This window comes from Lonchura striata, chromosome 2 (genome assembly GCF_050655825.1).
Source record: "Lonchura striata isolate lonStrDom1 chromosome 2, ASM5065582v1, whole genome shotgun sequence".
NCBI lineage: Eukaryota > Metazoa > Chordata > Aves > Passeriformes > Estrildidae > Lonchura > Lonchura striata.
This window is the reverse complement of record NC_140704.1, coordinates 106,929,465-106,942,870: the sequence shown is the minus strand read 5'-3', so window position 1 is coordinate 106,942,870 and position 13,406 is coordinate 106,929,465. Positions and strand designations below refer to the sequence as shown.

The window sequence follows — 13,406 nt, the reverse complement described above, 5'->3', positions numbered from 1 at the left end:
CAGCTCTGTATCACTGCCAGATCTTCCTGGGTAGAAGGAAGCACATTTCCTCCAGCTTGAATGGACCTGAAAGGATTTGCAACTGTGTAACCCCAAAGACATGCAAAGCTTGGTCATTCCCCAATCTCTACTGACAAGATTTAGCAAGCAATCTCTAAGTTTCAAAGTTAATTGGGAAAAGCCTAGTGGGGCATTTTTGTATTTTTTTTTTTTTTTTTTTTTTTCAGAAGTAACCAACTGCTCAACATGATGTAGAGGTAGCTTTCTGCTCTTTGTAAAAAGTAAAATATATCCTGTTACTTTTTTTCCTAGGCATTTTACTCTAAGCAACAAAGTAAAACTGCAAATCACCATGCTTTGTTTGGTCTTGCATATGCTGGTCTCTAGGCACACAAAGTAAAAAATCTACAGGGCACAAACTGCAACTGTTTAAAAAAAAAATAGTACGGAGTCAATTGTTGCACATATTTTATGTTTCAAACTCCCACCACTTGTAAATTCTTATTTCATTATTTTACAGCAAATACCTCGATGAAATTCAAAAGCTTTTGTGTCACACAGGTTAAATTCCTGAAAAAGCGTAATTTTAAGTACCAAAAAAAACAAGGGGGAAAAAGAAAACAATATTTTAAAAAGTTCTTCTGTTCTGCCATTAACACTCAAGAACTCAGCCGGTCACATGGAATTTTAATCAAGTGTTCTGAAAGTATTTTGCCTTTGGCCTGAAAACAAGAATGATGCATCTCAGCCCAAAGCACAATTTTTAAGGAAAATTCTAACAGACTGAGAGTTCAAGTAGTTTAATTTAAAATTCAGCAATGTTACAGTGACACTAAAAAAACAGTGAGGCACAGTTGGATCCTGCCTGAAACACCCCAAACATTTTTTGCTGATGACTGTGGGAAATGCAGCACCATGGGTAGAGCTGCAGAGTGGGCAACTTATATCCCATTGTCCTTAAGAACGGAAAAGATAAGGGGGGCTGCTCCCATTTTAGAGAGATTGTATCATCTGTAGATATTCTTTGGTACACAAAAAGGGTTTTCCTCTTCCCTGCCACTGTACCACCAAGAATTCCCTTCTGACCCTCTTTTCCTATCACTCCTGCAGGATTCTCAGCTTACCAGAAACACCCAAACTTGGATGTGTCTATTATCACTATCAGCCATGGCAGTACAGTAACAAGCAGACCTTTCTACCAAGTACCCACAGTAGAGTTTCTGAGCAACCTGACACATCACTGGAGCTAAACATCAACATGGCAACCTCTGAACACTGAACACAGCTGTCCACCAGCAGCTGTGCTTTGTACCAATTGCTTCACCACTGCCTTTAGGTCACATCCTACTGCTCATCACAATGGAAAGATACTCAATCCATCTGGGAGTTCCCCACCACATCACATATATCTTTCTCAGCCAAGGGCTGCCTCCTCCATGTCACTGAAAACCTGCACTGTACTTTGAATAATCATTTCTTCAATTAGAAATATCCCCATTGCAATATTATCAAATATGCAGAAAACTAAGCTGTTCCCAGTGTGACCATGCCCAAGTAAAGAGTGGTCATCCAAGGATGGACTCTGCATTTGCTGCATGACTTCAGAATTGATGAACTTGCTCTGGAGAACATTGACAGACTCACTGTAAACCAATTTCAAGGAAGATAAACCACGATAGGTCTGGAAAGAACTTAATTACTTAGTTCCTGTAACTTTTAGTTTAAAATTCATGTTTATGTCTAAAGACAATTTCAGTATCAAGTTCATGGTTTTGCATTAGCAAAAAATGTGTGGTTCCTAAACTTCTAATCAAGACATAGCAAGATGTATTAGCTATAGTTAAAGTTACTAGCTATAGTAAAAAACAGAGACAAGTTGCAGACTTGCCTTCTATCTATACAAACCTTTTTCTTTATGCTGTAAGAGATATATTATCACATAAGAGTGAATTGAACTATTTTGGCAATTAAGACACGCACACAAAATGAACGCATTAGTTAGCAGCTACTGAAGGAATGAAGAACTGTGAGTAGACATAATATCAAGCACAGCAACTCTCCCCAAGCCAGTGAAGTCAATTTAATCCTTCATTTTGCCATCAAATTTTTTATGTCTTCAGCATATCTTAAAGGGTATTTTCTAGTAGAAGACATTGAGCACACATTTCAGAGACTAGAAGCTAAAGTAAATAAAAGGAATCCTTGAAATTTCAACAGCATATATTTCACAACCCTAATTTAAACCACAGGGTATCCACAGATCTTGACAATACAAAGACCCTTCACATCAAACTTCTGTTATCTAGCCCTTCTCAGCCAATAAAGTAGAAACAGTCTAATCATCAGAGGCATTGCCACACTGTTACAAATCTTTTCTGCCTTCCTGTCCTTAAGCAGTGGAAAGATACACACAACAGACAGCACAGCTAAGGAAAAGAAAGAAAAATATATGAATGGTATGCATGCAGAATAACATAGCACACATCTATTCATGCATCTGAATTAAAACCAGACAAGAAAAAGCAGTGGGCTCTCTTCCATAGTTTTATCAGTAAGTGAAGCACTTTCAGGAGCTGTATTTCTCACTTCTGTAAAGAAACAGCCAGGAGGAGGGAAGGTGGAATGCAGTGAACTGATTTTTAAAGTACAGGCCTACTGCTGGTGCTAGATTCTCCCTGATTCACTCACTGACTACATACTCCTAGATGGATAGGAGCCAGTGAAGCCTGGCTGGGCACCATCCAGCCTGGCAGCAGCTCTGCCTGGGTACGGAGCACCAGAGGAGCAGCCAGGCTCCCCAGGCTGCCCAACACCTTGTGTGCTTCCTACAAAGCTCACTCTGCCAGCACCCACAAAAAAAATGAGGGATAACTTGGATCCCTGCTCCAGTGCTCCCTGGCAAGGCTGCACCCAGCCACAATCAAATTGCACTGGATGTCTCACTTGCTACTGGGCTTTGTTCCTTGCCTTCCCACGCAAACATTTCTTTATATACATCTTTGGGTTTTCTGACAGAAGGCAAAATTGCAGTCATTCAAAAAATCTGATAAAAATAATCAATACTAATCTAAGTTACCATTAATGACAACTCCAATTCACATTTATGCTCAATGACTGAATTCCAACACTTTTTCCAGTCAGTGAGACTCACCTTACTGATTTGTAGAGTTAGGATTTTTCTATTAAAAACTTCCTGCTTAATTGGTTCCACAAGCAAAAAATAATAATTAAAGAATCAAACCAAGACTAGAGAAGTTGTTTTGAATTACGTGTACAGGTTCTGCACTGTCCTCTCAGACTTTCAGCAAATAAAAGCTATGGAAATACAGTGAAGAAGGTAGTGGGCACCAGCCCATTTTCAAGGCCATTTTTTAGCAAGCAGCAATAAAAACGCAGGCAGAGCCTGCAAGGAGAAAAAACAATGTTTCCACTTTGGGAAGACCATTTTTTAAACAGATTTTTAAGCCTTATTTTCATGCAGGAATCAAGATGGGGGCTGAGTACCACAGCGCAATAAATGAGCTCATAGAAAGGAATTACATTATGCTTGCAAAACAACTTTCAAATCTGAATCTTTAATCTAAAAGAATTGGTTAGGGAATATCTCTGACAGAGCTGTTGCTGTATCGAATGACAGATAAAAAAAAATCATCAAAAGCTAACAAGTTAAAGATGACAAAACAGAAGGAATTTATTGCTGAAGGCTGACATCTACTCCGCCTACACAAGCAGCAGTGGGATCTTCTCAGCCTTGGCCTGGTGGAAAAGCCCAGAAAAGACAAGAAAAAAAAAAAATCAACTGTGTCAGCCCATCAACCCACATTAGCTGCTGCTTTTACAAACACAAGTTGAACTTGTGGAAAGGGCAGTGGGTGAAAATACCTGCTATGAATCTGCCTCCCTTCCAATGGCTCTCTGAGCTCACATGGCCACTAGAACAGTTGTGATTTTCAGGAGATATTTAAAAGAAAAAAAAAAATAAAAAAAACAGGTTTTCAGGTAAATCCAAAGCATTCTATCTCTATGTTTTGCCCTGCACTTCTCAGGAATTGTAACTGCTGTTTCACATCAGAAAGAGAAATTTAAATTATGTGCACCTATAATATTTGCTATTAGAATACTGAAAGTTAGTTTCTAGTCTTACAATTTTATGTTTTCCTATTTTCTGACTTTTATTTATATCTACTGTAATTACAAAAGGAGTCTTCCAGTTTTCCTGTAAAATTGTTATGCATATAGCTTTTAATACTCAAAAATGTGTCTAAAATAATTATTTGCAGGGAAAAAGCAATTTTTCCAGCCTCTAAAAAAAAGCATAGAATGATTGAGAAACCACTGAAGTCCTTAAATAGCAAAAGTAACTAAGAAAGAATAAGCACAGATATACCTAGCCTTATTTCTGCTCTGACACACAAGCAAATAAAGCACTGGCCTCAAGGACAGAGAGCTGTACCCACATCTGCAAGCTCAGAGGCTCTGAGATACCACTTGAGTACTTAAAAGCATAAATAAAAATTTAAGTGATGTGCTCCTAAGGTTTACACCAACTAACAAATCACAATTCCTGCAAGGTGACCCAACCAATCTTGCCTTGCAAAACTTTTGCAATACAGTTTCTCAATTTGGTCAGGAAGGGATGTCTGCAGGGCAGGAAAAGCAACAAATAAAAGTAGGGGAAGGCAACAAACCTCACCTGATGATCTCTTGTGAAACTGATGCAAATACGAGCAAGTGCTCAACATACACTGATAGCCCTAAACTTTTAGAGATGCATTTTCTAAGTCCTCAGGGAATGGAGAAAATATTTACAACAGACGATTTTTTTTTTTATCTTAATCCTCTATCTAGAAAGCTTTAGAATGCTTTCATGTGATTTTTCTCTGTCACATACCTTTGTACTCCAAGAAAAAAGAAAATGGTCTGTGGCTTGTTGGTGATTTCTTGCAAAATAAATCAGGCAAAAAAACAAAAAATGGATTTTAAATGTAGGGCTTTAATCAACACCAAGCACATTTTCCCCATAGAATGTCTATTATGTTCCTTGCAGACTACCAGGAAAAATGACATTTCTCAGTTCTTTCTTCTTTTCCCCAACCACAAGTCAGGTCCCAGTCAGCAAAATTTCTCCCTAGTTGAGATCAATTACTTTTTTACACTACCTATACCTTTTAATAAGACCAAACCTCATTTATATTTAATAAAAGTTTTAAAATATATGTGTGTTGCTTATCATGAACTTAGGGAACCTTGTAGCTTTAAGACAATTGTATCCAGAAAAACAGCATTCCTGTTTGAGGTGACATCATCAATAGGTCATCTAAAATTGACCTTTTTATAGTGCTATATCAAAAAATTCCACTACATTAAAGCTTTGAGAATCAGATTGTTGTAGACAAAAATAATGAATTCAGAGGAAAGAAAAATCCAAGAGTTCTGGCATTACACCTACTCTTCCACAGAGTTTTGCTGGGGTGTACCAAGGCCAAGAGAGATGTGGCTGCTGCAGCTCCATGTTCCTAGGCCCAGCCATAGTAAAGGTGAGCAAGTATTCCCAACAGGCACATATAGAGCTACCCACAAAATGCAATGCATATATGGATATATGCAAACACATATGGCCAGTCACATAGACTCACAAAGACAGAAACACACAAATGCAACCACCACCAATGGTTTCATCCTGTTCCTTGCTCCAGGGGAAAACATGGATTCTTAAACAGAGACTGATTTCTTCAATGCATATCCACAATTTGGATTTCTTAAAATACCCAAAGCTGGAGACTCACTGGATCCAGTTACTGTGCTCCCCCACACCCAAGATCTCCCCACTGCTGCTATCTGGCATGTGAACCCCTGAGGCACACAGCTCCACCCCTGTCATGAGCCACAAACTGCCCTGCACACACACTCTATGGATCCCTAAACCACTTTGATCCCTGCATCTTCAGCCCTTCCTCCATTCATCCCAAAATAAATCCTGTGCAATCCCAAGATGTTTTCCCCTATATCCCAGGATGAATCCCATACCCCTGTAGACTGCCACCACCCCCATCCTGTAAGCTCTAAAGAGCTGCTCCCATGACACATCAGTGGCTGTCAGAGGAGAGCCCTGGGCTCATTTCTCTGGGTTTGTTATTGATGGTGCTCCACCTTGATCTTGTATTAATTTGTAGGTGAACATGAGACTTCTCACACAATCTAAGAACTTAAATAAGAGTGTGGACAGCTAATAAGTATCTTGGACCCTGCTACTTAGCCCACCCTAAAACACAAGGGATGTACAGGTTCACTGTAAATGAGATTTCAAACCCTGAGGAAAAAGTGGAAATTTAAGCCAAGTACACCATTCCACCCAATCTTGCCAAAAATTAGGTTTTTACCTTATCACAATGTTAAGTGATTCTGCCTCAAACTCCTGTCATATTTTTAGCTCACTGGTCTCCTGCCTCACACTGCAAACTGCAAACAGCACTGTTTTTAAGTCTTCCACAAGCCTCGAGGAATTTGAAGTTTCTTCTAGTGTTCTTACCAGGAAACAATATTCACATCAGCAGAAATACAGCAGAAATGTTAAAAGAAAATGTTAAGAAGTAAATGCAAACTTTTCATGGGATAGAAACTTTCTCATTTTCTATAACAACTCTGTTGCAGATGTTGGGAAAAAACTGATATTTAAGACTGATGGAAATTAGGTCTATTCAAGCCACTAGCATACATGAACACAAGATGCAGTATGGTGAAGCACTTAAGAGACTTACTTCAACTCATACAGAAAGCAATTGTGAATACAATACAACATCTAAGCCATCTTGAAATTCCAGAAAATTTTCCTCTGAGTACATTCTGGAAGTTTGTCTCTCTATTTTAAAAGTGTCAGAGGAAACTATTCTATTGCACAGAACAGCTTTGAATGCATGAGGTTGTGGTGAGGTGGCTGAGAGTGTAAGATCCACCTACCTAGGCTCAGAGATTAACATCCCTAATTTCTGTCAAATGCTGTAACTCCTACAATTAAAGTACATCACTTTTTGAGGTGGAACTCACTATCCTGAATTAGGCACCAAAGAGCCCTTCTTCACTAAGTAGGATTCACAACCACCCCATGATTGCTGCCAGGCTTGCATAACCCAGTAAAAAAAACAACTAAAAACTAAAACAACAAACAAACCCCAGAAGACATTGGTACAATAAAGGAGTTTTTCCTGAAGTCAAACACCTTATTGCTGCTTGTGGTAAATACATAAAAGAGAGGGCCTGTACTTATTTCTCCTTACATTTTGAGCACAGTAATTATACAATGGAAGCATCGGCTTTTTGTTCCTTCTGGAAGGAAACTTGCCATCTGGGCTGTACAGTAGCTCCATTTCAAAGAGAGGTCTGGAGAGATTTCACACACTCCTCCTCTGCATTACATGTCACAGCAACTTGGTAATACAGCACTATATTCAGAGATTGGAGATGTGGGTTCAAACCACCTCAAACTAAGGAGATTCACATAAATCTCCCACTGCCTGGGAATGTTGTCTAACAATATAATTTATATCACTTGTGTTTCAACAAAAAAAATGTGATTGCTGACCATAATGTCATAATTTGTATATTAGCCATAGCCTAAGAATACTTGCTAAACCAGATCCTTGAAGCAAAGCAGGTCTGAAACCCAATCGGTGACAGGTATATGAAATACCTGTGTTCATCTCTGCCCCGATGGAGCACCTTCCCAGGGCCATTCAGTTCCCCAAGCACCAGCACTTATCCAAAACCCCAAGAGCAGGCTACTTCAGCACACCAGCTTACACAAACAAACTGAAATGCAGCTGAGGAAATATTTAGTGTACAACTATAGCCTTCCAAGTAAACATTACCATAGTGGCAGAGTCAGATTTATGAAATACAGGCAAAACCATTAACTGATTTTCCTTTCTACTTTGAAGACATGTATCACTTAACTCCAGTATAACAAAGAATGCATTCCAACAGAGTAAAGCGGCTACAAGTCTCTGAAATGGCTTTTTGCTTCTGACGTAAAGTAATTCCTCTGTACCTAGACACAGTTACATGTTTCATGAAGAGTTACTCCATTAGTGAATACAAACGACTCAACAGAAAATGCAAACTAAACTTTCTACCATGATAGGAACACTTTAATAAAACACCTGTAATTAAAATTCCAACTAAATTTTATAGCTATGTAGATATTAATCTTTAGGTTGAAAGAATCAATCATTAACTTTCAAAGCTGTTCCGTGCAGTGACTTCAGTACCATGTGCTTCTTTTTCTTAGAATGGACTTCAGCACTTTCTGACAGACCCTTACAGCTGCGGTACCCCCCAGTTTCTTCATTTGCTGACAGGACAAAAGCAAAACTGAACAGTAAAACAAACAAGAAATACTTTGAGTTCTACCACAGCACTCTCCATGGCAATCCCAAGATACCTTTTCCCCAAGCTTCTCTAGACAACTGCTCTGAGAAATCTTTCCATCCTCGCTTCAAAATGTATTTTTACCTCAACAAGATGCTTACAATTCTGAGCTAAAGTTGTTTAGTTTCTGTAAAAGCAACATTGCTATTCTAATCTGCATCGCATTCTTCACATTGTTTTAGGATCAGTTATCTTGAATTGTGGCTTTTGTAAGGCAGTTCACCACCAGGGGGGTTGAAACTCACAGCTTCCTCGGATGATCTGTGCTCTCATGCTGAGAAAAAAAAAAATCTATCAACTTAATCTAATAGGAGGAATAGTATCTCGACCTGATCTTTCAACTAGAAAAACGTAATTATGAATTTAAATATTCCCAGGAGGCGTGGCTTAAAAGCAATGAAATATACTGGTAGCTTCAATCACTGACATAAAAAGCAACTGTATTTTATCCAGATGCCTCTACTCGTGAGCTGCTATATAAAAGCTACACATTACTACAGTGAGATCACTGTAAATGTCAATGAAAAAACCAAAAATGGTATTTGCTCTTGTCACCTCTACAAGCTTCAGGAAAATACCTACCTTTTATACTGCATGTTATCGTATATATTCAAACAGGAAATAGTATTGAATTAAGGTTATTTGATGCAAGATGGTACCTTAAAAAACTAAAAAGCAAAATTTATGTCACTTCAGCATTTCATTTGTTTCTACAACCGAATTTTCATAACCCAAGTACAGTGTATTTATTTTCAAACTGAGACATATGGCCTCTGAAATTTACTTGGGCTTAATTTTTGTCCTTTTTACCTAGAGGATATTTTGTACACATAATTATGTTAATAAACACTGGCTTTTACTGCAGCTTGTAAACATCCAGATGCTAATCTCCCACCCTACATCCATCTCAAACACCATACTTCACCAAGTCATGCATCTGCACAACATATGCCTTCCAACCATTTTCCATTCAAGATTTTTTTTTTTTTTTGGTTTTTAATAGAGACCTAATGGGGGGACTGGGGATTCATGTACAAAGAGTAGGGATCGGCAGAAATTCTGCGGTGGATCCCAGCAGCAGCTGACCCAAACCAAAGGTGAGAGCGTCTGGTGTCTACCAGCGCTTCCCATCGCGACCCAGCACACCGCAGAGTCAACCACTGTTAACCTCGCAACAGAGTGAGCCGATGTGCTCAGCAGCTTGGGTCCCAACAGGACAACCCAAGTTACAGCCGAGTACAAGTTACAAGTTACAAGTTACCCCGAACAAAGAGGATGCGCGACATGAAGTCATTCGCAGGGTAAGAACTCGGCGCGGAGCGTTCCGGTGTCCCGGCCACAACGCGCCAGCCGGCCCACGTGCAAAACAAAAAAAAAAAAAAAAAAAAAAGGAAAAGAGAAAACTTTCCTAAATTATCTTCATTACTTCTTCATGCTACCTCTGCCTCGTGCCCGGAAAGTGGTTTGGGACTCTTCTCACTCCGTATAACCGAGCTTAATGTGGTTTATATTACCGTCAGCGTGCAGCATCCCTTGGGGCTCCTTCTCTCCCTTCCCCGGAGAGGGAACCCCAGGACTGCAGCCCGTGCCCGGCTCTGACCCCATCTCCCGCCGGGACACAGGCTCCGCCGGGAGCTCCCGGGGCGCCGCAGCCCTCCCCCGGCCCAGGAGCGGGGAGCGGCGGGGTCGCCCCCTCCTCCCCCGGGGCTCTGCCGCCTCTCGGCGTCTCCCACAAAGGGAGTGGGCGGCCCCGGAGGCGGCCGGGCGCACTGGCCCCCGCCGCCGAGGGAGGAGAAAGGACTTCAGGAAAGTGGGGGAGGGCGGCCGCAAAACGTGGAGATGGGGGACGAGAACAGGGATAAAAGAGATGGGGGGGCCGTCGGGAAGCGTCGGCACCGCCGGACCCCAGCCCGCCTCCCACAGCGGGCTGCCTTGGCAGCCCAGCAGCGGCCGTGCCCGGCGGGGACGGGGACACTGCCGAGGCTGCCCCAGCCCCGCGGGGGACAGAGGCACGGGACGCGGCGGGCGGCTGCAGACCAACCCCGCAGGCACTGCCCTGCGGGGCATTGTGCTGCTCACCCCCGCACCCCCCTCCTGCGCTCACCTCGGGGCTGGCCCTGCCCCGGCACCCACAGCAGCGAAGTCGCCGCCAGCAGCGCCAGCAGCCGCCGCCCGCCGCTGCCCATCGCTGATGCCGCCGCTGGAGGGACGCTGCCCGCGCCGCCGAGCCCGCCTTATATGTGCTGCCCCGCCGCCCCCGGCCCGCCCCGCCCCGCACCACCGAGGGCTCGCTCACACAGCCCCCTACACACACACAGAGTCCCCTTCACACACACAGTCCCCTTCGCGCACACACACACCCTTTCTCACACACTCCCCTCCTCGCACACACGCGCTTTTCGCGCACACCGTCCCCTCCTCGCACGCTCGGGGATCCCGCGCCCCGCACCGCGCCTGTCCGGCCCCGCCAAACCGCCCCGAAGCACTTGCGGTCCCGACCGCATCTTGCGGGTGATGCGCGGGGTGCGGCGAGCCCGAGCTCCGTGCCTAAAAAGTTCTCGAAAACCCTAGTTATCGAGGTAAGGAATTTTTGCAATGAAGAGGAGGAAGGGAAAGGTGAGTGCGCGAAATAATAGGGTAAAAGTGTGGGAAGGGAGAAAGCACCGCGAAACTAATTCAACATACATTCCCATACGGCTGGTATTTGCACGTGTAAATAAATAAATAAATAAATAAATATCTGTTAAGGCTTTCCTTATAAATTTATCATCCCCACCTCTGAAACTTCGTTCCCATGCTGATAGTTTTCCAGCTCCTGTTTCACATAGCCACAACAAATCAGCCATGTTTGTAAATTAAATGAGTTCTCAGCTGCTAGCAAACTATGAGGCTGATTACTTTTTGTCCCATAGGAAATCTTTGCAGCTTTTTGATAATCAGCTACCTTATGAAACTAGCACGAAACATAGCAAAAAGATTGTAGAGATTTCTCAAGATAGACATATTTATTTGGTGCTTCAGGAAAATTCATCTCCATTAGGCTTTACTGCTTTAAGGTTTGTCAAGTCACAGAGCTTATATCTACCACACTCCTTAATGAATATTTCAAGGAAGGTGCAGCAGGGAGCACTTTGCTGGAAAGAGAACTCTATGCCAAAAATCGGTTAAGGTAGGGGAATTTGAGTCAACTTATACCATCTCTCAAATGCGAATTCCCTCTTTTTTAAGGAAAGAAAAAGTAGTCTTGTTTAAAAAATGCTGTTTATTTTTTTAGGTAAACCTTGTGCTCCTCTCCATGGTATTGGATTAAAAACCATATTTCAAAATACAAAAATATTTGTGAGTTGACATGAGCAGAGTTATGATGCAATTCTTCAAATTGTGGGCAGCTCTTTGCAGAGTTTGGACTTAAGCTTTGTTGGCTGGATCAATTTTTTGATTGATCAAGGAAGTCAGAAAATTCAGGAAAATAATAGCGAGTTACATATTTTACATAAAAGCAATTTCTTATCATGTAACTCAGTGTTATACTTGACAAAGTATAGCAATGTTTATATTCCAAACATAGACAAAGAGAAATATCTATGGGTCAAGGATATATAAAATGAAAAATTTCTGTCATAAAACTTTATCAAAGGCCTTCAAGCCTGCAAATAAATAACACTCCACATCTGTCCCTTCCCAACAGATCCATTCTTTGCTCACACCAGGAACTTCTTAAATTTCAGGACCGGCGAGGAGGAGCAAAGCAAAACATCTGTGGAGAGAAAAGTCAACAAATTTCAAGAGCCAAAATGTCTTTTGGTTTAAAATCATAGAGGTCAGGTTAAGGAATCCTCTGTGCAGGATCTTAAGTACCAGTTGGGAGCCAAGTACAAAGAAAAGGGAAAGAGGGAGCATCTGTGCAACATAAAATCCGCCAGTTTACAGCTTTATGATCAGTTTAACCACTTCTTCAAGTAACAGCAAGCTGAACAATGTTGCAACCATAATAAATGCCAGTTTATTATTACATGTATTTATCCTCATTAGAATATTACACAAGAGCTATGAAATGTAAATTGAGATCCCTCTCTGGACTTTATCATCTGACTTGATTATTACAGTTTAACTAAACATCTGTATACGAATAAAAAAAATCACCATTTAATTCGTTTACAGGAGCATATTACCATTGTTCAGTGCCCTTTATTATAATATCCTAGGAAAACAGTGAAATTTCTTCTGAAATTTCACTTCAGTATGTATGTTCTTGGAGAAGAGGATTACAGTGTTTTCCATTGCTCCTTTCCCCCAGTTCATTGCTGGTACTACAAAGTACCAGGCAATCAGAATGGTCCGCATTGCAAGGTACGGCACCACTAATATAATTTTCTCCTAACATCAGTTTCTAATGAGCTTTGAATGATTATGAGGATAGATGAGAATCTCAGCTTCTTAAGCTTCTTCACATTTACCCCGAATGAGTGCAGCGGGCATTGCAAGGAGATTAGGAATTTCTTAGTCTTTGACAAACCAACCCAATGAGAAAATGGAATGCCGTGGTACAGGTAAGACCACGAATGAGTGAAGAAATGCACACAAGAATGAGAGCATTTTAGAGCACTTTTGTGCATGTTTATACATTCCCCAAAAACCATCTGCACAAACTGAAACTCTGAGTGCTACTTTATCACACATGCATCACACAGCTAGTAGAACTACACATTCAAACAGTACAGGAAGCATCTATATTTAACAAAATTAAATTGTTGCTGCTCCAGCTTCACTTGAAAGAAGGACAGATATTGCACAAACTTTAGGAACTGTAATATCCAAATGCCTCACGCTTACTGGTCTTGTCAATTAAAATGTATGACAAAATAAACCAAGCTAACAGATTTGAAAGGTAAGACAAAATCTGTAAATACCCAGAAAAATACTCAGAGATGTGGTTATAGGGAATTTCTTAAAATCTTGGTTTTTCTCTCACCTATTTTCAT

At 41.3% G+C, this 13,406-nt stretch overlaps 1 protein-coding gene across 2 annotated transcripts in view; it reads right to left on the bottom strand.

Moving 5' to 3' along the window:
• LAMA1 (laminin subunit alpha 1) overlaps window positions 1-10,668 on the bottom strand; it is a 96,409-nt gene extending 85,741 nt beyond the window's left edge. For both annotated transcript variants that reach the window (XM_085573740.1, XM_077784268.2), the window contains exon 1: window positions 10,529-10,668. In XM_085573740.1, coding sequence (XP_085429866.1) covers window positions 10,529-10,610 — 82 coding nt within the window. In that variant the 5' untranslated portion in view covers window positions 10,611-10,668. The remainder of the gene's footprint in view (window positions 1-10,528) is intronic.
• Between the last annotated feature and the right edge of the window lie 2,738 nt (window positions 10,669-13,406).